The following is a 22,917-nucleotide window of genomic DNA, read 5'->3' as shown; positions in this document are numbered from 1 at the left end:
CATGGCTGAGCCACCATCTGTGGTATAGGTCATCCAGTCCTCTTGGCATATGCCAAGGACTGGTATACCTGGGTCGTGTGATACATTTAATTTTGGCTTTCTGAGACTTCGCCACACTGATTTCCAGGGTGACTGGACACGTGTACAATCTCACCAACAATGAGTAAAGGGTCTTCTTCCCCTCATCTTTTGTCCACTGCCTTGTTTATCTTGCCATTCTTCCTGGAGTAAAACAAAATCTCAAAGTTGTTTTGATTTGCATTTACCTAATTGCTAGGGATGATGAACATCTTTTGAGGTATTTCTTAGTCGTTGTTGATTAATGATTGATATGGGAGGATCCAGCCCACTGGTACTACCCTTGGGCAAGTGGTCTTGGGGTATAGAAGAAAGCAGGTCAGGGATCCATGGAGAGCAAACTAGTAAGCAGCATTCTTCCATGGTCTCCGCTTTAGTTCCTGCCTTGAGTTCCAACCCCAACTTCCTTAGTGATGGAATGTGAATAGAAGTTAAATAAACCCTTTCCTTCCCAAATCGCTTTTGGTCATGGTGTTTATCACAGCAACAGAAAGCAAACGAGGGCACTGTCATGGCTAGGAACTTGTTGTAACATGTAAGTGGCATGTTCTCACTGACTCTTCTGAAAAAATTCCTCCAGGACTTACTTGTGCTAATGAAGCTATGGCTCATTTTGAAGACACTGAAAGTCCCACAGACAGTCGGACTAAATCAAGTCTCAAATCTGGATATCCAGGCCCAAAGTCAATCGCTTTCTAGCACAGTTGCTGGAAAAGTCCCATATGGATCTGATCCCATTAGAATTTACTGGAAGCTGTCATAAAAATATAGATTCCTAGTCTCTATTCCTGGCACAATCCACTCCATGAATCCAGAAGGAGCCTTCAAAATCTTTTTTCCTAGACCTTCCCAGAAGATTCTAGAGCACATCCAGGGTGGAGGTATTATCTTCACCTCACCAAAGGGGAGACCAGGCAGGGGTCACTGGGAAGTAGGGAGGTGGGAAGATAGTGGTTTATTCACATGCAGCAGAGTTTGTGAAAGTGTGCGAGATGGTGGACTGAGGGGAGGAGGAACCTGAATGAGAAGGGGCGCTGTTGGTGGAGCTGAAGGGCATAGGCATGGTGCACTCTGGACAGTGTACTTCATGTCAGCAGCTCCGATTCCATAAACTCACCCTCTGGATCACTTAAGCATAGAGAAATGCAGGTTTGACAGCCACACCTGGGAACAGATGCTCCAGGGATAGTTTGGAAGAGGAGGTGGGAAAGGCTCCTGACGCAAATAAGTCAGGCAGCCACCTCCCTTTCTGGCCCCTAATAACAGACACCATTAACTGGTGGCACTTTTCTCAGCCAGAAGGTCTTCAGACTCCTAAGGCTTGGTCTATGCTCTCTGAGCAGTGGAGTTTGCCAAAATGGAAGGGAAGCCAATATACCACTTGGGTCTTGTGTCTATCTCTCCTGATGCTGACATGAGAGCCAAACTAAAGCCAGGCAATTTCCTACCTTAGCTTCCAGTAGGCCTTTGAAGGGCTAGCTAATCAAACACACACACACACACACACACACACACACACACACACACCACACACACACACACACACACACACACATACACACATAATTCTCTGAGGCACCTTTAAGGTATGAAATATGTCACAACATCTGAAAGTGTCACTTTCTGATTTAACTCAACAAACATGCTCCCCAAGCAAAATGCAAGAATGAATGCCACTTTTAAGGTGATTCTACAAGCAGAGAGGTGACATGGTAGCATCTGCTTCTGCAGCGATGTCTCATGTATACTGGAAGCCCTCCCTAGCCAGGGACCTTCTCCAGCACAGGAGAAAATTCTCCCACTTTGCCAACCTGTTTGGCAGGGGTGGAGGTCGCTAAGGAGTGTGGAGATAGTGAAGGGGATACCTCACTCCCCTTGAAATCTAAGGACTGAGAAAGCTAACATTGTATTCGTTCTTAACAAAAGTTGACTCACCTTCTCAATCAACATAGGGATAAATCAACATGTTCCTGTGGGCAACATGGGAAAGCTCATGCATGCGCAGTGCTGAACCCACTCAAACCCTTCAGTTCCTAGGACTGAGATGGATGGAGCCTAGCCCTCCGATTGGGCTCTGCAGTCCACTCCCTTCTAAAGGACTGCATCCAGCCAGTGGATAATGGATAAGCATTCCACCCTGGCTACTGCCTTTGTCTTCCCCAGCTGTGAGCAGCAGGTTACTGGTACAGTAGATGACTTTCTGGTTCCAACCTCCCCTCTAGCTACTATGTGAAGGCTTTGCCTTGCTAATACAATATTATCTTAAGATTCACTGCCTGGCCAATGGCACCATGGTAACACAAAGACAAGGCTTGTGGGGCCCCCAAAGCAGGCAGTCAGGTATCTGTGAACATAAGAAAGATCTATGGGGTTTGACAAATTGTAGACATGCTACTTTTATGACTTCCAGATTGGGATAGGATCAAAGAACAACTACTCTCATATTCCTGTCAGGTGATTTGACTGTGGCAGTTCTACAGATCAAGGGTGGGAGGTTCCCAGCTCCTATTTAGAAAAAGTGGCACAGGCTCTGAGTACCTGACCTCCCACTGGAGGAGGGCTCCTGGGAGAGCTGTCATTCCATCATCAACTGCATGGCTGCTTTTGGCCTCTCACTAAAGAAAGTCTCAGAATAGTTCCATAACGGTTGGCTTCTGAACCTGTCAGCTCCACTCTCACATTTCACACACTCCTGACTTAATATTCAAATGTGGCTTCCTTGTTATTTTAAGTGAATTCAAAAGTGACAATTCTTTTAGGCCATTAACTCCAACACTTCCTCAGTGACTTTGCCTGTGGTTTGGGGGGTTGGTCTTAGAAGTTGAGCTCCAGATGTATGGTGTTTAGGGATAAGATCATTCCAAGGACATAGCTAAGCAAATGATGACAGTGTTTGTCTCTAAGAGGATAGTCTCTAAGAGGATAGCAAGATCTTCTAATCCCACAGGGCAGTGGAAAGAGCAGAAATTTGGGGCCATCAGGTGACATCGGGCTTTCTCCAGTCAAGTCCTGGTCGTATGTATCCTTGTGGCTCCTCAGCTCCTAGGACACTGACTTCAGGCAGGGCCTTAATATGCGCTGAGTGCATGAACGACTGAATGAAGGAAAGCCATCCTTACACAACTGGAAAAGAAGATTTCTTTTTTTTTTGGTTCTTTTTTTCGGAGCTGAGGACCGAACCCAGGGCCTTGCGCTTCCTAGGTAAGCACTCTACCACTGAGCTAAATCCCCAGCCCCGGAAAAGAAGATTTCTAAAGATCCTTACTGCAAGTGTGCACACCTGCTATTCATGGCTATCTCCACAGCGCCTGTGTGCTTCTTCCCCCTTTCGGTGTTTCTCTACATTTTCTGGTCATGTTTTCTACAGGATTGATTCAGAAGTTGATGCTGGTCGGTTTTGGAAAGTTAGCAGTTACCAGCACCTTGCCCACAGAGATGAAGTCAGGAATAGGGAAATGAGGTCAATGAGGGCTGAAGTTTAATTCTGATGTTCTGTCATGAAGCGCTAATAAACGGGCAGTCTCTTTGCCTGATGTTTCTGAAAGCAGTGCCAATAGCCTTGGTGGTATTGGGTCTGACTGGAAATGACATGGGAAGAACATATTAAAATCCAGCTGTAGAAAAGTAGAAAATAATAATAGTAATAGTAATAGTAATAATAATAGTAATAATAATAATAATAATAATAATAATATAACAAAACAACAACAACAGGGGATGGAGAGGGTCATAACGGAACATGCCCAAAGCTGGAGCCTCTGGTATTCTTAAAGTCAGTCTGTGTGACTGCCTGGAATATTCTGTTAACTTGCAACCAAGAACATTATGTTATGGCCAAGCTGCAGGTACCCTAAGACCACTGAGGAGCCAGTTGCAACGTAGACCACATAAGGCTCTTTATTACGAGCTCACCAGCAAGGTCTCTCACACTCTCACTGTCGCAGTGGTGTAGAGTGAGGCCCTGAGTCTAGGGGTTCAGGGTTTCTATTGTGGTTATAGCAAACTCGGGGGTTTCCATATGGGTTAACAAGTAAATATTTTAAAAACTGCATTTCTGGTGTACTCTGCGGGAACCAAACACGGGGACAAAACCACCTGACGAGCAGGATGGCTAAGCTAGCTATTCTCTGTAGGATGTCTTAGGTTATCTATATGAACCTTGACCCTGCTATCACAGCCTGACTGGCTGTTGCTAAGGGTGACAGGTTGCCATAGGATGTTTGCTCCGGAGGGCTCTCTGAATTCCTTCCTGGAATTGGAGTTTAGCCCCTGGTCTTGCGCAAAATGGAGTTTCTTCAGAAATGGAGTTGGTTGGGCTTTACAGTTACAATCAGCGATAAAACAAAGACTAGGTTTTTAAAGTCGGTAGTCAGGCCTAGGCGAAGCTTTTGTGAGGAATGACATCAAAACTGAGTCCGATGCTTCTCAGCTGCATCAGACAGGTGAAAGCGGTGGCAAATGAGAGCCACTGAAAACCAAGGCCAAGCTTTCATTGTTTCCAGACTGTGGGTTTGTGTCTTGTCTCTCTCACCAGCCTGTCTGTAAGTTGCAGGTGGATGTGGGCCACGTTACCTTCATTGTTGATTTTTAGTATTTACCACGAGAAGCACCAGACGATGCTGGCTGCTTCAGTGATGGTAATACCGAGAGTCTGATGGTGCAGCCGAGAGTCTGATGGTGCAGCGCGGGCCTGACAACCACATAACAGGAGGTGGTTCACAAGGGGACCAACATCTACAAAGAATGCCCGGATCCACAGTGCCCACCCATCTCTTTTTAGAGATGTTCTGCAAGGCTTTGATCAATGTGGCTTTGGTATCCTGTCTGTGATATGTCCTTCATTTTTATAAATTCATTAACTTGGGGGCTCCCGATAACAAATGCCTAATTGTCTGATGTAATAAAGAACTTTGTATTAGCATTTTGTCTAAACTCCGCCCCACAGTTACCTGGCAACAGCCAGGTATGCCTGACTCACTATAACAGGGGCTACTTACCCCCTCCTCTCTCTTGCTCTTACCTTCCTGCTCCCCCTCTCTCCCCATTCCCTTCCCCCATCTCTCTCCATGTGCTTATGGCCTGTCTCTACTCCTCTCCTCTCCTCTCCTCTCCTCTCCTCTCCTCTCCTCTCCTCTCCTCTCCTCTCCTCTCCTCTCCTCTCCCCTCCCCTCCCCTCCCCTCCCCTTTCCTCCCTCCCCTCTCCCTCCTTCCCTCCCCCGTCTCTTTCTCTGACTTTCTCTGTCTCTACTACCTTCTCAACTCCCTTCCCCATGCCCTGAACAAACTATTCTATACTATACCGTCATGTGACTTCCCTCAGAGGGAAGGGATGCCTCAGCATGGGCCCACCGAGGCACCCCCTTCCCCACACTTCACCACAAATCCATAAAACATATCCCCCTTCTCTATATCTTTTTTTATAAACACATCACTTTGTGTACACCATTAAAGTTTGTATTAAATAGCTCAAACTATCTCCTGCAAATAAGGTTTTACGATTTTAGATCTAAAAGTAAAATTTCAACCTAATAGACTATGGTAAAATTGATATTGTGGATATGTAGTTTGCGATGCTCTCTCTAGCTTCCTTAGGATAATAAAAGTGCTTTTAAGAAATAAATTAGGTGGCCCAAGGTCACTTAGAAAAAGAGGAGAGGAATTTGAGCCGATGACTTGTATTTCAGTTCACTCCCAGTAGTGGCATTTGCTCGACAATATTTATTGGGTGGTTAATGTACGCATGGCCATGTGCAATGCCCAGGAAGGCAGGGAGCGGCGGGCATTTCTTCCTAGGGATATTTTGTTGATTTACTGTCAGAGTACTTCACACTCCATTAGGAAACAAACAAACAAACACATCCAATTACTAAGTCATTAGCACTGTCTTTTAAAATCGAAGATGGGAAAGTAGATCCCTAGATTGGAAAGGGTCCTTAGAGACGCACACAGCCCCTAACTTCACAGCTGGGAGAGCAGACTCACGAATAAAGAATGAGGTGGCCCCGCACGAGCCTGCACAGAGAAATGAGGGCTGTATATCTGTGAGGAGAACTAAGCTGGAGAGTGCCAAGGGCAATCAAATCCGTTAGACAAAAAAGTGACAAAGGCCTCGGTAGCTGGCACAGTTTTTAAATTTTTAAACATGAGAGGCATATATATGTCTTACATACTGACAGAAAGCACACGTCAGGAAGGGGAGGTAGACTGTGCTATGAGGTAGGGGCTAGTTTGTGTATTATGGGAAATTCATACTCTCAGATTAACATATGGTTTATGTGTATGGTATGTGTGTGTAATGTGGATGCATGTGTATAGAGGTCAGAGGTCAATATCAACTTACTTTTTTTTTTTTTTATGAGTCAGAGTTTAAGTGCACTTAGAGCCCACTGATTAGGCTAGACTGGCTGCCCGGCAGGCCCTAAGAATCTTCCTGTCTCCACCCTGGTGCTAGGATTAGAGCCATGCACAATAGTATTTTACATAGGTACTGGGTTCTGAATTCAAGTTCGTATGCCTGTGAAGCAAGCAGTATGCTGTCTGAGGCATTTCCTGAGACCCACGAATGTTCGGTTTTGTGCATCTCTATACGATTATAGCAAATATGTGCATACATGTGTATGTATAATACAATACACTCTTACCGATTTATGATAGAAATACATGCTGAGAAATGTTTGTTAGGCGATGTGTGCTCATGCAAACATCAGGATATACTTATATAAACCCAGATGGTACAGTCTAGCAGACACATGTGCTACAGGTCCATGCTGATGGTACATGATGTCATAGGTCCGTCTTTGGTGGAGGTGCCATTATGTGACAAATGACTACCGTGATAAGCAGACAGACAGGTACATGGAAAACCTGAGACTGTAATTTTCGAAACAGGGTCCAATCATGGAGACCTGGCTGTTCTAGAACTCACTGTGTAAACAAGACTGGCCTTAAACTCAAAGAAGCCTACCTGCCTCTACCTCCAAGGTGCTGGGATGACAGATATATGCCACCGTGCTCAGTTTCCCTTTTTTAAACAAGTAGAAAAGGAGTCTTGAGTGCTTGCCTGCGGGCTAAGTACTGGCTTGCCTCTGGACACCGGGATCTTACGTCTACATGCCACCCAGCCCTTTTGGAGAAGCTGCTGCCCTTGTTAAACTGTGGTTCCCTTAGAAAGGAGGGAAAGACAGCAGTGGTGCCTGTTTGTCAGGGGTGTGGTTAGAACCTGAGCATTAGCCAAGGCCAGGGCGGGTCCTCAGTGGGCAGCAGCAGCAAGACAGCATCAACACTTAAGACTGTTTCCTAGCAGTGAGCCTAGAGGAGCGCCCGCCCCGGCCATGGTGCCGCTCCATGCTGCTCTTTCTTCTAACAGAGAATACTGGGCCAGACAACCGATGCCAGAGAGAGAGAAAGAGGGTTGGAGGTAATAGCCATTACCGCCTTCCTGACAGGAACTGCTGGGTGGCCCAAGCTCACACATGATCTATGTGTCTCAAAAGTCACTCCGAGTGAACACTGTATGTTCATTTTTCAGCAGTTCATGTCAAATGCTATTACAGCCCTGGGGTGACGAGCAAAGAGCATAATTCACACAAGTCAATACATTCGCCCTCGCTGCCCAACGCACAAAATGAGAATACGCCCCCAGACCGAACGTCAGAAGGCCCCCCTCTCTTCTGGAACATTCCCAAAATGGCTCACAAGGGTCAGTGGTTGCTGCAGATTTTGGATGGGGGACAAGTGCAGAGTTAATCCCTCTCTGACAGAGACTGACAGAGATAACCCTCTCCTCGATGAAGAGAAGTCCTCTGATTGGGCAGGAGTGCTGCTTATGAGACGGCTCGTGTGCACTACACCCCCAGCAAGGGCCCTTCAAGAAGGCAGGCCATTAAAGACTCGCAGCGGTTTTTTGCAGTGTTGGTACTCACAGTATGATTTCCATATTGGAGGCTGGTATTCCTCAGCATCTAGAATGAAGAGAGAGAGAGAGAGAGAGAGAGAGAGAGAGAGATCACATCAGACTGCATGTCAACCTGCCAGCCCATGTCTTCCCTGGAGGAGGGACAGCCTGTCAGCTGGACTCACATCCAGCCCCAGGAGTCTGTCCACTCAGGAAAAGAATAGTCCCAGGCGTAGAGGCGGAACGTGCACGGACCACTTGTGGACCCATCAACAGTCTCTTTGGATAACTTCTATGACAGCATAAACCGTTTTAACAGTTTTCAGAGTCCAGTAAATAAAAAAAAATGAATTAAGTAATTAACTCAATTGTACTCTCTAGTGATCCTTTCAAATGTATTTACTCAACTTGGCATAAGAAACACATAATTTATCTCTCAGCTTCCAGCCAGAACTTGAGTCCATTTATTAAGACTCGAGGGCAGGATACAAAGTGGCAAGCACACAATATTAGAAGTGGAAAGTTGTGCCGCCAAAGCCACTAAACCCCTAAGGCCCTGGGCCTGACAGCGGAGACACTGATGGCACTATTGAGATCTCATTGGTTCCTTGAATTAACCCCAGCATGGGACTTAAGACCATTTCCAGACTGCCCGGCAATTGCAAGTGTCAGGTGAAGGAGTCACAGGAGAGGGTGAAGTTGTTCCTCTTCTCCCTCAGAAGCGGGCATCGGGAAGCAACTGCTCCTACAGCTCCTGGCCTGTGGTGGATGGCTGAGCCTGCTCTCCCCCACAGTTAGCAGCCTTTAAGCTCACAACTCTGAGCTTAAGAAAACCCATGCCAGCCTAAACAGCTGCGGGAGGAGACTTTGTCCCAGGTTACTTGTGGCTCTGAAGGAAGCTTGAGTTCTCTAATTCAGCGCCTTTAGGTAAACAAGCTCTGTTGGGCGCTCCTCATGCCCAACCATAGCTGCCCTGTCCCTTCCTCGTCCTTAGGCTTTTGCCCTGTTAGGATTTTCCTAATTTTGGAAGGAAATCACTATCTGAGAAAGTTTTTCACCCTGAGGAAAAATGTGCTATTGATCTACACTGACTCCAAAGTGATAAACTTCCCTCCAAATCACTTATGCTTGTTTAACTTAAATCAATTTAATTTTACAACGAATATCTTTTTCCTTTGGCCGGTCACCTCTTGGGGCTCAAAGGTCATTGTGTACCCTTTAGAAATGGGGTACGGGAGAGTACAGTTTGTCTTGTGAGCAAACACTGGCATTGACTCTTTAGAAGTTTGTTCCATATTTATTTATTTTATGCATGTGACTGTTGCCTGAATGTAGGCATGTGCATCACCTATGTGTCCGGTGCCTACAGAGGTCAGAAGAGGGTGTCTATCCCCCAGTTATGGATGGCTGTGAGCCGCCATACGATGCTGGGAATTGAACCCAAGGCCTCTGCAGGAGTAACCACTGCCCCAACCTCTGGGCTGTCCCCACAGTCTGCTGGCATTAACTTTTAATACCAAGTAAGAGAACAGTGTTTCATAATAGTAAGCTATTAACCTAAGTAGCTAGTTCATTTCACCCCATTTGTACAATAAGTCAATGTTAAATATCAGCATGAATGTTTATAAAATACTTTCTAAATCAAATAAACCAACTTGCTGACTTTTCAATAAAATTCTTAAACCACCCATCCCACACCTCTTCACCAGAAAAGTCAGTCCCTATATATACTCAAATGTGGAAATCACCTCCAAACATACTTTTCAAAGATAAGTAAAAAACAGTACAGGCAAGGGTGTAGACATGTTTGAGCATTCACACATACATAGAAACACATACAGACACATACATTATACAGAAATTAAATCCCTAGACACTACCTCAGACATTATAGGTAGGGAGAAATCTGTGTACCAGCAACATCTTACCATTTCAAGAGGGATTATTCTATGAAGTCAGTACACCCCCAGGCTAGGTGTGGTCAAGATTATTCAGTACCCAAGCACTACTTTCTGTAGATTGAGGGAGGTTCAGAGGCAGGGGAAGTAGCTCCCATGGGGATACAGTCCTGGGTGTGGCTTCGATTTGCTCACGTCAGTTTCTATTAGACAACCACACTATCCATGACAGGCCTGTCCTGAGAACAACTCAGTATGGCGTTTCACCGGGCACAGCCTCCCCATTAACTTTCACTCTGGCTGCCTGACTTGCTCAGTAAACATTTCTCCTTTGCACTTGCTTCCTGATGTCAAAACAGCTCAGAGATAAAAAAGCTTCCCAAAGAAACTAAGGATCTCAACAGCCCCTGGCCGGAACCCGCTAACATCTTCCCATGTGTACACTTCACTGCCGCCTGCTCTGTATGGAACCTGCCTTCTCGGAGTCCACTGCATGCGCTTCCCACATCTCACCCGGTGACACCAGCCTCTGTGTTCTTAGAACAAGGAATGCCTTTCCGAGTCCCTGCCTTTTCTCTGTGGACGATCGTCATAAAACGCTCACTAATAGGCCTTGGCATGGCTCATTTGCCCCATCATGTAGGGCTCAGCCCAAATGTCACCTCCTGTGGGACTTGCCCTTAACCCAGTCCCTCTCATATCACACAGCTTGATTTTCTACATAGCCTCTATTACCATAGAGATTGTTTATTGATTGCTTTTTTTATGACTGGGTCTCGCCCCACTGTTTGTCAAACTCCATTAAAGCAGGAACATTGTCTCACTTGGCATCAGCAGGCCTTAGAAAGGTACCTGGCTTATTCCAGGCCTTCAGAAACATGCCAGAGAAACACGGGCAAGCTCAGTGGCCACCCCCAAACCCAAATCAAAAACATCTTAAATAAATGTATAAATACATTTATGAGGCCAGGAGAGGTGATATAAGCCTATCGTCCCCGCACTCAGGAGGTAGAGGCAGCTGAGGGTATCTGTGTGTCCAGGCTGACTTGATCTGTAGACTGAACTCCAGGCCAGCCAGAGCTATACAGTGAGACACTATCTCAAAAAAAAATTATAAATGATCTCTCAGGGTGCAAAGCCGTCTCCAGACAAGCACTTCTGAGTGGCATGAAGCAGCCTTGCCTCTTACACCATGTCCTAGTGTTTGAGGGGGATTAACTTAAAAAGTGACCATATGATGCTCCCAAGGGAGAACCGTGCTCGAGTGAAGTCCCCTGATGGCAGTGGGCTGCTATTACTTGTCACTGTGATGTCACCATGTCCGGATTCTTACCAGGTGGCTCACAGCTATTGTCTTCGCTCTCTCCACAGCAGCCATTGACTGTCTCCATTTTCTCAGTCCTGGGGCCTGTAATTAAGTTCCAGGGCTGTTGTCATGGAAGCTTCTTCTTTCCCATAGAAGACTTCAAATCGAGAGGCCATTTGTCACGCCTCAGTGGAACGACTGTAATTACCTGGCCTTTGAGACACATTCCACAAGCCACGGCAGTACACTGCTCAGAGTCTCCGGTCGAGGGACAGCGCACATAATAATTTTAATATGTCATAACAAATCTTTAGTTGCTTCCAACACCACCTCACTAACAAGAGAGCTATTTGCACCAGCTGTACCCAATACGTTTCCACGGTTTACTTCACTCCTCGATGACGGCGTTCACTCTTAAATCAGCTGACACTTTCCACTCTTGTCTCTTTCTTCCTTTCCCAGATACGCGGCGTTCTCAGGAATCTCGTGAAGCTGTTATGTAGTCGAGCATGACCTGGAACTTTGAATCTTCCTGCTACTGCTGGGATTACTGATTTTTACTACCTCTCTAGGATCATGTGGGGTTGGGGATCAAACCTGTGCTTCCTATATTGCTAGATAATATGCATTTTACCAACGCAGCTACATCCGGAGTCCTACTTTCCCTTTAAAGTTTGGAGTAGGCCCCCGAGGTCATTTAGTTTTCCCTCATTACTTGGCAAATGGGTGAAAGGAGACACAGAGGTATGCAATGGCTTCCTCAAGGTCAAAGCAGGTGAGGGGCAGAGTGAGCGCTGGTTTTCAGGACCTAGATTCATTTATCTGTCATTCTTCCCGGGCAGGCCCTTTGAACCTACATATATTGAAATGAAGAAAATGATATTTTCATGTTACAGATTTATATTTTGATTTTTGTGAAGCTTGGAAAAAAAAAGTACAAAACTGTCCACTGGGTCATGGCAGGACCGTCCTGGTTCTGTGTGTACTCCCCATGCTGAGGTCCAGGCAAAGCCCCTGGGTGAGGCTGCCTAGATTCTGCCCACCTCTGCCCTTCACTGGGAGACCTTGGGCAGGTTATCTGTTCTTTCTGGGACTCAGTTCTTCAACCTATCAAAAGTCAGTGAGAATGTGCCCCAGCATAAAGCACTGTGGCAATGTGTATGGGAATATTTTCATGTGTATTAAAATATTAGTCTGTAAAGAGAAAAGATCCCTGCTCCCGATCAGTACAGCCAGAGAAGCGACCAAGACAAGCAAAGAAAGAGTAGGAAAAAAGTAAAGGGGCCAAGGAGAAGGCTCAGTGGATAAAGGCTTAGAGTTCAGAATTCTAGAACCCACATGAAGCTGGATGTGGTAGCAAGACAGGAGCCAGGAGCCAGGAGAATCCCCAGATGCTCGAGGCCAACCAGCCTGGGTTATGAAAGGTTGGACACGAGATTTCATATCAAACAAGGTGGAAAGTGAGGACCGACCAAAGGTTGTCCTCTGATGTTCATGGCACAAGCATGCTCTCTGCCCCCAACAAAACACACATCAAGCACACGCTAGAACGGACAAAGATCCTGAAAACCAGAAAGTAAAGAATGAATATGGGACAAAGTATGAGAATAACTAAAATGAAATGCTTTTCTTGACTACAAAGCAAACTCTATGCTTTGTAAACTCTACTCTTAAAGCTACCATTCCCTTTAAACCAGGAAAACATCCTGCCACACTGTGACTAATAAAGCAATCAATTTCTTATCACGGAGAGGATCTTGCTCTCCTTTTGAGATAACCATTCTAGTCTGTAGACTGCCTATCAGAACTCATAGGAATTTTTCTGCTTTAGATTCTGAGATTATAGACATGATTTACCACCTCTTGGTCTAGTATTCCAGTGTGTGTGAGTTTGCGTCTCTGTGTGAATGTGTGTGTATGCATGTACATAGTACATGCACGTTCATGTGAGTGGACATGTGTGTGGGTGTATATGTATGCATGTACTGTGGAAAATGGGGTCACCTTTGAGTGCTGTTCCTTTGGTGATTATCTACCTTGGGTTTGAGACCATTTCTCACTGGTCTGAAGCTAACCAAGTAGGTAAGGCTGGCTGGACAGACAGCTCCAGGGACCTTCTTGTCTCTGCTTCCCCAGAGCTGAGATGGTAAATGTGGGTTACGATGCCTGGCTTTCTAAAGATTTGAGTTCTAGGAATTGAGCTCAGATCCTTTTGCTTGTTGACTGGGCCACCACCCCAGGAATAAACAAACAAACAAACCCCTATTCCCAGAAACACAAATCACCATTAGACCTGGTACTGAATGGGCAATCCTACTCTTCCTCTGACTGCTTACCTGCATCTTGTAATTGTCTGTTCATATTGCTTGTATAAAAATAAAAAGGAATGGGAAATAAATTTGTAGGTGTGCTAGGCTTTTTGTTGCTGGGTTTTTTGTTTGTGTTGTTGTTGTTGTTTGTTTGTCTTGCTTTTAATGCACTGCCTAAATAAGGCATCACCTCAGGAAGGAGCTGCTATAACAAAACAAACAGAACCAGTTCTTACTTAACACAGACAGCATTGGTACTGATGAGGAAGGAGGGGCAACAGAAGGAGAGCGCAGAGCCATGCATGCTACCCTGGCCCAGCTTGTAAAAACCGTGTGACAGAAGCATGAATCAATCATCCTAGACAGACTGGGCAGCAGCTAGCTCCTCTCAGTTAAATGGGATAAAGTGGGAAAAATATATGGATGCTTAGAAAATGATCCAAGCCTTAAAAAAATAGGTTACAGGGCCAAATAAAATCATCTATAAAGAGTGTGAATAATATTCTGAATATGGATGGGGAATAGAAGGGGAGGGGAGGGAAAAGGGGAGGGGAAGAAGACAGGAGAGGGGAAAGGAGAAGAGAGGGGTGTTGAGAGGAGAGGAGAGGAGAGGAGAGGAAAATGGAGACTGGAGGAGGGGAGGGAAGGAGAAGGAAGAGGAGAGGAGGGAACTGGAGGACAGAAGGAAATGGGTTAATGGGACAAAGGATACAAGTAAAACTTGAAAGTGACCTTGAGGAAGGCATACCTGCTGAGGACCTAGACATTGAAGGTGGCACCACCATCATGGTATTTGGGGAAATCAAATTCTGGGATGAGCCCAGAGAACGCTCTTCAGTATGTAAAGCAGCCTGGGGGACGTAAGGCTCTTAGCATGTGTGAGAAGACACCAGACTTCTAGATGAAGTAAACAGCAAGACTAACACTTGTACTGAGAGCTCACTAAACTTAGAAGTAATACGCACTTACTGCTCAAGACGAGAAATGCAATAATATAAAAATGTGTCATTTTAAAACTCTCCTACCTCTGCGAAAATGTGCTATTCATAGATTTATTTGTGATTTTTTTAAACTTTTGCTCTGTGAGTAGTTATAATAAAAGTCTACAGACTTTTAAATTATTGTATATTATATAGAGAGATATAATATATAACTACATAGTAATGTATGATTCCACAGTTTGCTATTTGAATTTTAATGTTGTTTTTCTGTTTTTCTTGTTTTATTTTAAGGCAATGTCTCATAACAGTCACTTCTCCTACCTCAGCTTCCTATGTGCTGGGTCAACAGTTACATGGTTCCCAGTAGCTCAGGGCACCGTTTCATAGGTAGGTAGCTGTATGTGTGTGTGTGTGTGTGTGTGTGTGTGTGTGTGTGTGTGTGTGCACGCACATATAGGTGTACACACATGCGCATATCTTTCTTTTTGTTCATATAACTAAATCTTGGTCTCAGTGTATGAGTTTCCTAAGGTGCAAATCATCGTTTTCTGTACAATTTCCCAATAATAGACATTCTGGCTCTTTTCAAGCTTTTGCTGACAGAAACAATGTTTTAACTAAACCTGCGTTGCTCAAGGAGCGGAACTCAGATGAGTGAAAGGTCTATGTGTTTTTATTTCAAAAAGCTTTTGTTTACAGAAAGGTTTATAGAAAAGGTGTGTTAACTAGAAATCTCAGAAATATGTACAAGAAAGCTGAGCTCCCTACACCCCCACAGGCTGGTGTCTGAGCTCCCCACACCCCCACAGGCTGGTGTCAATCCTGATCTTATTCTGTGGTGCCTCTAAGACTGAACAGATAAGACGGTATTTCCAGAGCACCAGATGGAGACACAGGAAGCTCTATTGGAAACATGGCCGTGACCTGACCTGAAAATCCAGGAGTTCCAGGTGTTTTGTCAGCTGCAGTGGGAAGGCTGCGCATCTCAAGACAGGAGAAGCCATCATGGTGGAATCACCAGAGGAGCAAGTGTAAGGAATGTGGGAGCTGACTAATGAAGACAAACGAAAGATGGCATGTGTTCTACCTGGGTAAGTGACAGCCGAAGAGGAACCCTGTAAACACCCAGGAGAGCCACCTTCCATCCCCTGGCTCAGTGGAGAGTGACACGAGGGGTGGAAACACTCATGCCAGGCTTTGGAAATGAGGAGCCGAGGGCGCATTGGTCCAGAGAATGATCTAACAAGGAAGCTGGAGGAGCCCTACCTCCCCCTGAGACTGTCTCAGATAAAGCTGTGTATTTGCATCAGGGGATCTGTCTGGGAAATAGGAGGGTTGGGTGGGTCCCACCTCCCCATTCCCCTCTCACAAATGCCAGCCCTCCACTGCCAGTTTTGATTTACTGATGCACACATTTGCAAATGGGAGGCAGTGGGGCTTCTTCCAGGGAAGCTGGGTGAAAACAGGTTCTTCAGTCAGTCCTGGGGCAGCCACACGATGAGAAGGCATTGCAGGGTTTGTAGTGTGGTTAGTCATGGGCGCAGAATGCGTTGGGATCCAAAGCAAAGGCAAAGAGCAGGAGTGGGGTGCTGCCTCTGTACACACTGCAGTGCGTCTGCGACTCCCGGCCTTCTCGAGGTCTGAGGTGCCTGTCCGGCCACTGTGCAGCCGAGCAGTGGTCTTGTCACAGCAGCCAAATGGTGCCAGGCCCAATAAACTGCCGCAAAACGTTAGACGAGAAACTGTCCAGAGATTTCTCCCTAACACTTCCCGCCTGCACCGGTTCTCTGCATTGCCTTGAGAAATGGGACCTTCTGTGCTTTCTCTTTGGAAATGGTTTGGGGGGGAAAGAAAACTAGAGTAAGAACAGGTTTGGGCTTGCATCCGCTGTGAAGCACAACAGGTGTTTTTCTGTTTGTTTGTTTTTCAATTCGTTTTGAGATTATAAACCAATTACGTTATTTCCCCTTTCCCCTTCTTCCCTCAAATCCTTCCACATACTCCTTGCTCTCTTTCAAATTCATGGCCTCTTTTATTAATTGTTATTACATCCATGTACATGTATGTGTATATATACACGTATACACACACACACACACACACACACACACACATATATATATATATATATACATACATATATATTTTCCTAAATGTAACCTGCTCTGTCTGTGTGTGATGTCACTTTGGTGTATGTTTTCTGGGCTGGCCATGTGGTGTTGGATAACTACTGGTGTGCTCTTCCCCAGGAAGACCATTGCTCTCAGCGTTCCTTAGTGGCCCGCAGATCTTTGTTTGGGCGTGAGGCCTGTGGGCTTTCCCCATCATCTACCTTAGCATGTCTATTGTTGTCCTTGCTCCCCTCAGGTTTTAAGCAGTCCTGTTGGTAAGACTTTATGGGTGTTGCTTTGGTCGTTCCTAGAAAACCCAGTTCCACAGCAGATTCCCCGTTCCTCTGGCTCCTACCATCTTTGCACCTCCTCTTTCACAGTGATCCCCAGCCTCAGGCTTGGGAGTTATTGTGTAGATGTACCTATCAGTTGGGACTAAGCTCTGCAACGCTTTCGACTGGTTGTAGTTTTCTGTAATGGTCTCTGTCTGTCTCAGGGGCTTTACTGGAATGAGCTCCACATTCAGGGAAGAGTTAATGAAGACAAACCCCTGTAACTTGCCAGAATTTTCTAGGTCCTCAGGCTGGGCCTGAAGATGAACTACACAGAGATAGTAAGGTCACAAAGAGCCCTGAGCTGGAGTCTCTGGTCACTAGAGGGCACTGGGGCCACATGGAGCTCCTGACTCGGGCCACTGATGCTGCACTGGGATTACTGAGAGCCTTCCATCCAGCAAGGGCTTACTGAATAAATACCAGGAGCCCAGGTTTGGTTGCACCAGCACATAGGAGAGAGGGCACAGCAAGAGGCTGTGGTCCTTCCTTCTCGTCTCATCCGCCTGCCTTTTCTCTTATAGCTCAGCCACATTGGCTTTCCTCTTGGTCCTTGGATGCATCAAGTTAATGCATGTGGTGTCTGCCTTCCGACTGCCACATGACCAGCTTTCTAGAGTCTGGGAGACTCTTTCTAATTCCTCCCAGGGCTTTTGCTTTCTTGAGGATGTGTGACTGTGTGCATGTGAATGTCTCTGTTTAGTTATCTCTGTTAATCGGTGACCACCACAGTGAAAGCAAGGGCCCTTTTTATCTCGTTCTATGCTGCCTGTGTTACTTTTAGCCTACTGGGTCTCTTTTGTGAGTTTAGGCAAAGATACTTCTCCTAGGGGACGTGGACCTCAGATATAGATTTGTAGCCATGCTAAGAGGTGCCACGCTGAGTTGGGTACAAATGGTACAATTTGAAATTTCCTGACTACTGTATGCTAGGACACAGCAGGCACTCAGTCAAGTGCTGTCTTAATGAAAGACAGCATACATTCTGTGTGAGAAGGATGGTCAGAATGCTATTCCCCAGACTTCGGAGGGTGGGTCTAGCCTGGTCATTCTATCCCATCTCAGGCTTGGGCCAGTCACCTCTGACCTTGAGTAGCACTGCCCAGGACCCTGCAATAGCAGTCACAGAGGAGTATAATTTAAACACAAGGATGAGGGTCCTAGAGAGAAGGATGAGTAAGGCCAGCTCGTGATACTATAGCATACTGCACCTGCTTGAAGGGTCACTCAACCACCTAGACACAAAACACTACAGTGACGAGGACTACCTTTTGGACAGACAGGCTGCTGAAGCATGACACACAAACCGAGATATAGCCTAAGCCAGACAAGCCACAAGAGCTGAAATGGCCTAGTGTGCTGGCTAAGGCAGATGCTGATATGGAAGGTGGGGCCCCAGGGTGACTAGAGATGAACTTAGAGAAGTAAATAGGACTCAGAAAACCAAGAGTTAGAAGAAGCTAAATACTCTTTGCACTGAAGGGAGGAAAGAGGTAAACAGGAAAGATGCACCCAGTGTGTTAGCCACAAAGATTATTCCAGCGTGGGTGTGAGGAAGGGTTAGAGAGAGAGGAGGGGAGTGAAGGAAGGTGAGGGGCAGTGAGATCAACCAACCAATCAATCAATCAATCATCTGTCTGCCTATCTATCTATCTATCTATCTATCTATCTATCTATCTATCTATCTATCGTGTGAATAGTATGAGCTACGGCCATATCAGTGGAAATGGAGGAAGTAATTTTGACAGACATTGACACAGCAAATGAGTACAGCTTGGGATAAACTGGTTCTAAGCAGAGAAAAGGGGCATCCACTGGCCTGGCAGAGGAGGGATAATTCTCTATGGCCTTGGCAGTGGGAAGGAGGTGACTTCTTTCCTATAGCTGGGAAAATCATGGGAGAAACAGTCATGGCAGATGGCAGTGGCCCTCACTTTCCCCTGTCCAAAAGAAGCAGTGACAGGATGGCTGAGTGAACGAGTCTGAGAGGCTTGCAGTCCAGACAAGAGCCTGGGCCTGGGTATCTCTGAAGGGAAGCCCACAAGCAGAGGCAGCTGCAGACAATGAAGCGCAGGGATGACAGAGGGTCAATGCTCAGTGCATGACCGGCCTCTGAAGAGCCCGGCAAGAACAAAGCCAATGGAGGATGTGAGAAGAAAATGAGCAGAGGGCAACCAGAGAGGAGAGAAGACACGACAAGGCAAAGCCACTCAGAAGGGGAAGTGGTAAGAGGGACAGAGCCTGCTCCGGTGAGATAGGCCAGGCAGGGAAGCAGTGCTACTGTAGCAAGAGGCTGTGGGAGGGTGAGGGTTGATGATCTTGGGGTAGATAGAAGCCACAGTGTGGTGAGATGAAGGGGAAATGGAAAAAACAGAACGCATGTGTGGGAGCTGTGGCAGACACAGAGACAAACCCTACTAATAAGGGGGGTGAGGGCTTGAGGTCCAGGAGCACCAACTCAGCTGCCACCTTGATTACCTTTGCCAAACCACCCCGTTCTCTCCTGCATCCAGGAGCCTCTTCCCCCTTAGTGGCTCCTGGGAAAATGTAGACTTTCCCCAGCCCTGTGCAGCTACATTCCTGGTAGGACTTCCCTCTCTGCCATGACAGACTTTCTTTCCTGCTACTTCTTCAAAGACAGTCAGTCTCCCAGCCTTTAGGCCTCTAGCCTGGAGAACTCTCTCCTTCACCGCTTCCCTCCAGAAGCTGCCTGCCTCTTTACAAATTCCTTTCAGCAGAGGAATGTCTTCCTGGCTTTCTTCCAAATCCCTTCTGGGCATTCATTTATTCACTTAACAAATATTTACCTAGAGCATAATGGTCTACTTGGCACAAAACATTACAGTAGACATGGGTGCAGAGAGTAAGGCAAGATGCAGAATGCAGACACAGGAATCAGCTATGTCTCCAATTCGTCCGTCCATCCATCCATCCATCCATCCATCCATCCATCCATCCATTCATCTATCTGTTCCCTCAATAAGCACTGCATCTGTTTGCTAAACTGGCCTCTGGCCACCTGTACCTACCATCATAACATGAGATAGGATGTGACAGGACAGACATGATGTTGTAGGAATGAAGAAGAGAAACTCTTTTAGCCGGTTTGTTCCTTGGTATTTGTTTTTGTTTGTTTCTGTTTTGTTTGTTTGGCTGCTTGCTTTGTTTGTTTCATTGGTTGGTTGGTTTGTTCATTTCCTCAAGAGGTTAGCTCCTGGCCATGACATACTGAATTCTCATGAAGTCAGTTCTTAAGTCACAGCCCTGGTACTGTAGCTACTAGGAGGCAAGGGAAGATGTGGTTTTGTTTGTTTGTTTGTTTGTTTGTTTTTACCCACATTCAGAGTAAAAAGATCCTGAAGGATGAAGATAGGAAAATTAAAGTTCTCCCACCAACAGTAGAATGGCATGTTCCGGACTCTGGTACAGGCTCCACGCATGTATTACCTTACATATTTATAATTATCCCAAGTTGTCTCTCCACCCGCTCATACAGCCATATCCACCTGCCCATCCAAAGATGGAGCCGGCCGATCCCCTTTAGAGACTCCCTAGTTTACATCACATGAGGCTGCGGGTGGCTGTGTCGGCCAGTGGCGCGGCAGTGCAAGGGTAGAGCCAGCACCTCCCAGTGGTAAATACCTTTATGTCCCAGAGAGGAGCAAAATGAACTTCAAAAAGGTGAAGCCACTTTCCCATGGCCATTTGGGAGGTGGGATGTGGAATTTAAAACCAAATCTGCTTTGCTCTCAAGCCTATTGACTGGGGACACTATGGCCTCAGTCTCCCAGAAAGCCTTAAGATGTGCAACTCCTTCTAGTCTGCTGCAGTCACACAACATGGCTTGAATATCATGGAAAATAGCACAGAAGCAGACAAATTCCTGACATTATTCAATTTTCTGCCATCATTTAGAACTAAATGTGGAATCTCACTGAAGTGGTCTCTTTCCCTCCCAATCTTCCTTTTTCTCTCCTTCTTCCTCTCTCATATACCCTCATCTCACCCCACCCCCGTACCTCTCCAGTTCTTTCTCAAGGGCCTTCTGTGTCCCTGTGTGGCACCAAGTACCCTGTATGGCTTTCCCAGGCCTCATCATCAAGGCGCGCTCAACCTGTGCTAGGCCCAGCTTGTCAGCTCACCACTGTACTGGCAGCAGATGACTCTGAATTTTCACAGTCATTCCTCACAATGGACCACTCATGTAAATTGGTGTAGTTAATATAATTGCAGTAATTCATACCAAGAACACGCACCCATCGGCAGCCTCTCACTCACTCTGACCCAAGCTCGTCAGATCACAGTTCATCTCACAGGCTGGAAACAGAACTGAGGAATTTGCCAGCTTGAGAAGGACTGAGTCATCCTCTATATATGGATCCTAGCTGGGGTCCAGAGCTCTTGTTCCTAAACTGACAGGATGTCGCAAGACAGCAGTGGGTGTCGTGCCCCTGCTCCTCTCACGGTATAGTGGGGGATACTCATATTCCTTCAGCCCTCACCCAGATAGGCTTCATTCCCCTCATCTGCCCTGAAGTAGCATCCAGGCGGCATGCTTTACTTCTTACCCTATTCTTAAAAATGTTTTTTTTTTTATAAACTCAACTATGGTAGTCACACGTGGCAACTTCCCTGGAGATTTGTGGCCCAGAATTTGCAATAAACAAAACAGTTATGGAGGAGATTCTGGAAACCTAAGACTATGTCTGCCTACAAAGAAGATGTGGGTAGCTGAGGTCAGGGGAGGCAGAGAGACTTGGTCTTTATGATATACTCTGTAATTTCGTTTGAATTAAAAGGAAATGGAGAAAGAAAAGATGAACGAATAAAACGATGGAAAGGGGGGAGGTAGAGAGGAGGGAACCTTACAAAGGTCGCTTATAATTACACTCTACTCTTGCAATTGTGGCTACACCTACGTGGTATTTATTGGTTTCCGTTAAATATATTTATTAAGTGGCCCCTGCAGGGGAGTAAAGCTATCATCAATTAAGATAACTTCAAGTGTATTGGTTATTTTGTAGAACATAATTGGGCTCAGAACAAAGTAAATGAGTAATCTAATGGTTAAGAAGACACGTGTGTGCACACGCGCTCACACACAGGTATGTGCACTGGGGTTGGAACCCAGGACCTTGTACATACTAAGCAAGCACTCTTACATTAGAACTCCATTCCAACCCAAGAAAATGGTGTAGAAAATAAACTGTAAGACAAGGTCATCTTTCTGAAATGATCTATAACACTGGGCAGATACAATGCTGTTCTGGACACTTTACTCTCTACTGACAGCGGTCATTACATAGTGGCGTTTTCCATACGCAATACCTGGATGGATACAAGCTTGTACGTGGGTATACTATCCTACTCAGTAGGCAAGTGGGCTGAAAGTGGTGAGGTGTACTTGGTAAGCTGTGAAGCTGAGTACAAACACCAAGCTCTCTCCGAGTCGGAAACCATGACTTCTCCCTTCTAAAATCCTTGTAGTGGGCCCTTCACAACCCTCCCACACAAGCTCTCCCGAGCATTATGAAGTAGGCAGCATTGTACTATTACTCTTTAGCATAGAACCCGAGGTCCAAGGGGAATGTACCTTGCCCAAAGTTGGCTAGTTCATTTGTATCCATCTGAATAATTGCAGCCAATCCTATGTCACCAAATGGTCATCTTAGGAAGGCTGACTTATCATATTTGATCATGAGAATTGAGTACATTTTCTTTATAGTATTAAGCCTGTTACTGGATTTTTTTTCCCTGCAAGTTTTCAAGTAGCTGGTCATCTGTAGCAACTATGATGGGTTGACCTTATGACAGGTTGTCAGGATTAAGAGCTATCTATCTAGGACTGGTACAAGAACACACCCGCGTGTCTGTGGGCGCATTTCCAAAGAGGATTGACAGGTGAGAGAGTGAGTAGAGGGTTGGGGATCCACCTGAACATAGGTAGCATCATTCAATAGACGGTTGTGCAAATGGAAAGGACTTGGAGGTAGGCAGCATCCACACACATGTGCAAGCCTTCTTCTTCCCTTTGGGGTATGCCTATGG

General features: G+C 45.9%; 1 protein-coding gene across 2 annotated transcripts in view; it reads right to left on the bottom strand.

Moving 5' to 3' along the window:
* Nucleotides 1–22,917, bottom strand: part of Chn2 (chimerin 2) — a 259,262-nt gene that overhangs the window by 113,381 nt on the left and 122,964 nt on the right. Inside the window, 1 exon segment of one of the 2 annotated variants that reach the window (NM_032084.2) lies at nucleotides 8,001–8,039. The exons of the other annotated variant lie outside the window; for it this stretch is intronic. Coding sequence (NP_114473.2) covers nucleotides 8,001–8,039 — 39 coding nt within the window. 2 annotated transcript variants of the gene reach the window in all.

Source organism: Rattus norvegicus, chromosome 4, assembly GCF_021556685.1.
Source record: "Rattus norvegicus strain SHRSP/BbbUtx chromosome 4, alternate assembly SHRSP_T2T, whole genome shotgun sequence".
In the NCBI taxonomy this organism is placed as follows: domain Eukaryota; kingdom Metazoa; phylum Chordata; class Mammalia; order Rodentia; family Muridae; genus Rattus; species Rattus norvegicus.
The sequence above is the reverse complement of the archived record's forward strand: the minus strand, read 5'-3'. Positions and strand labels throughout refer to the sequence as shown.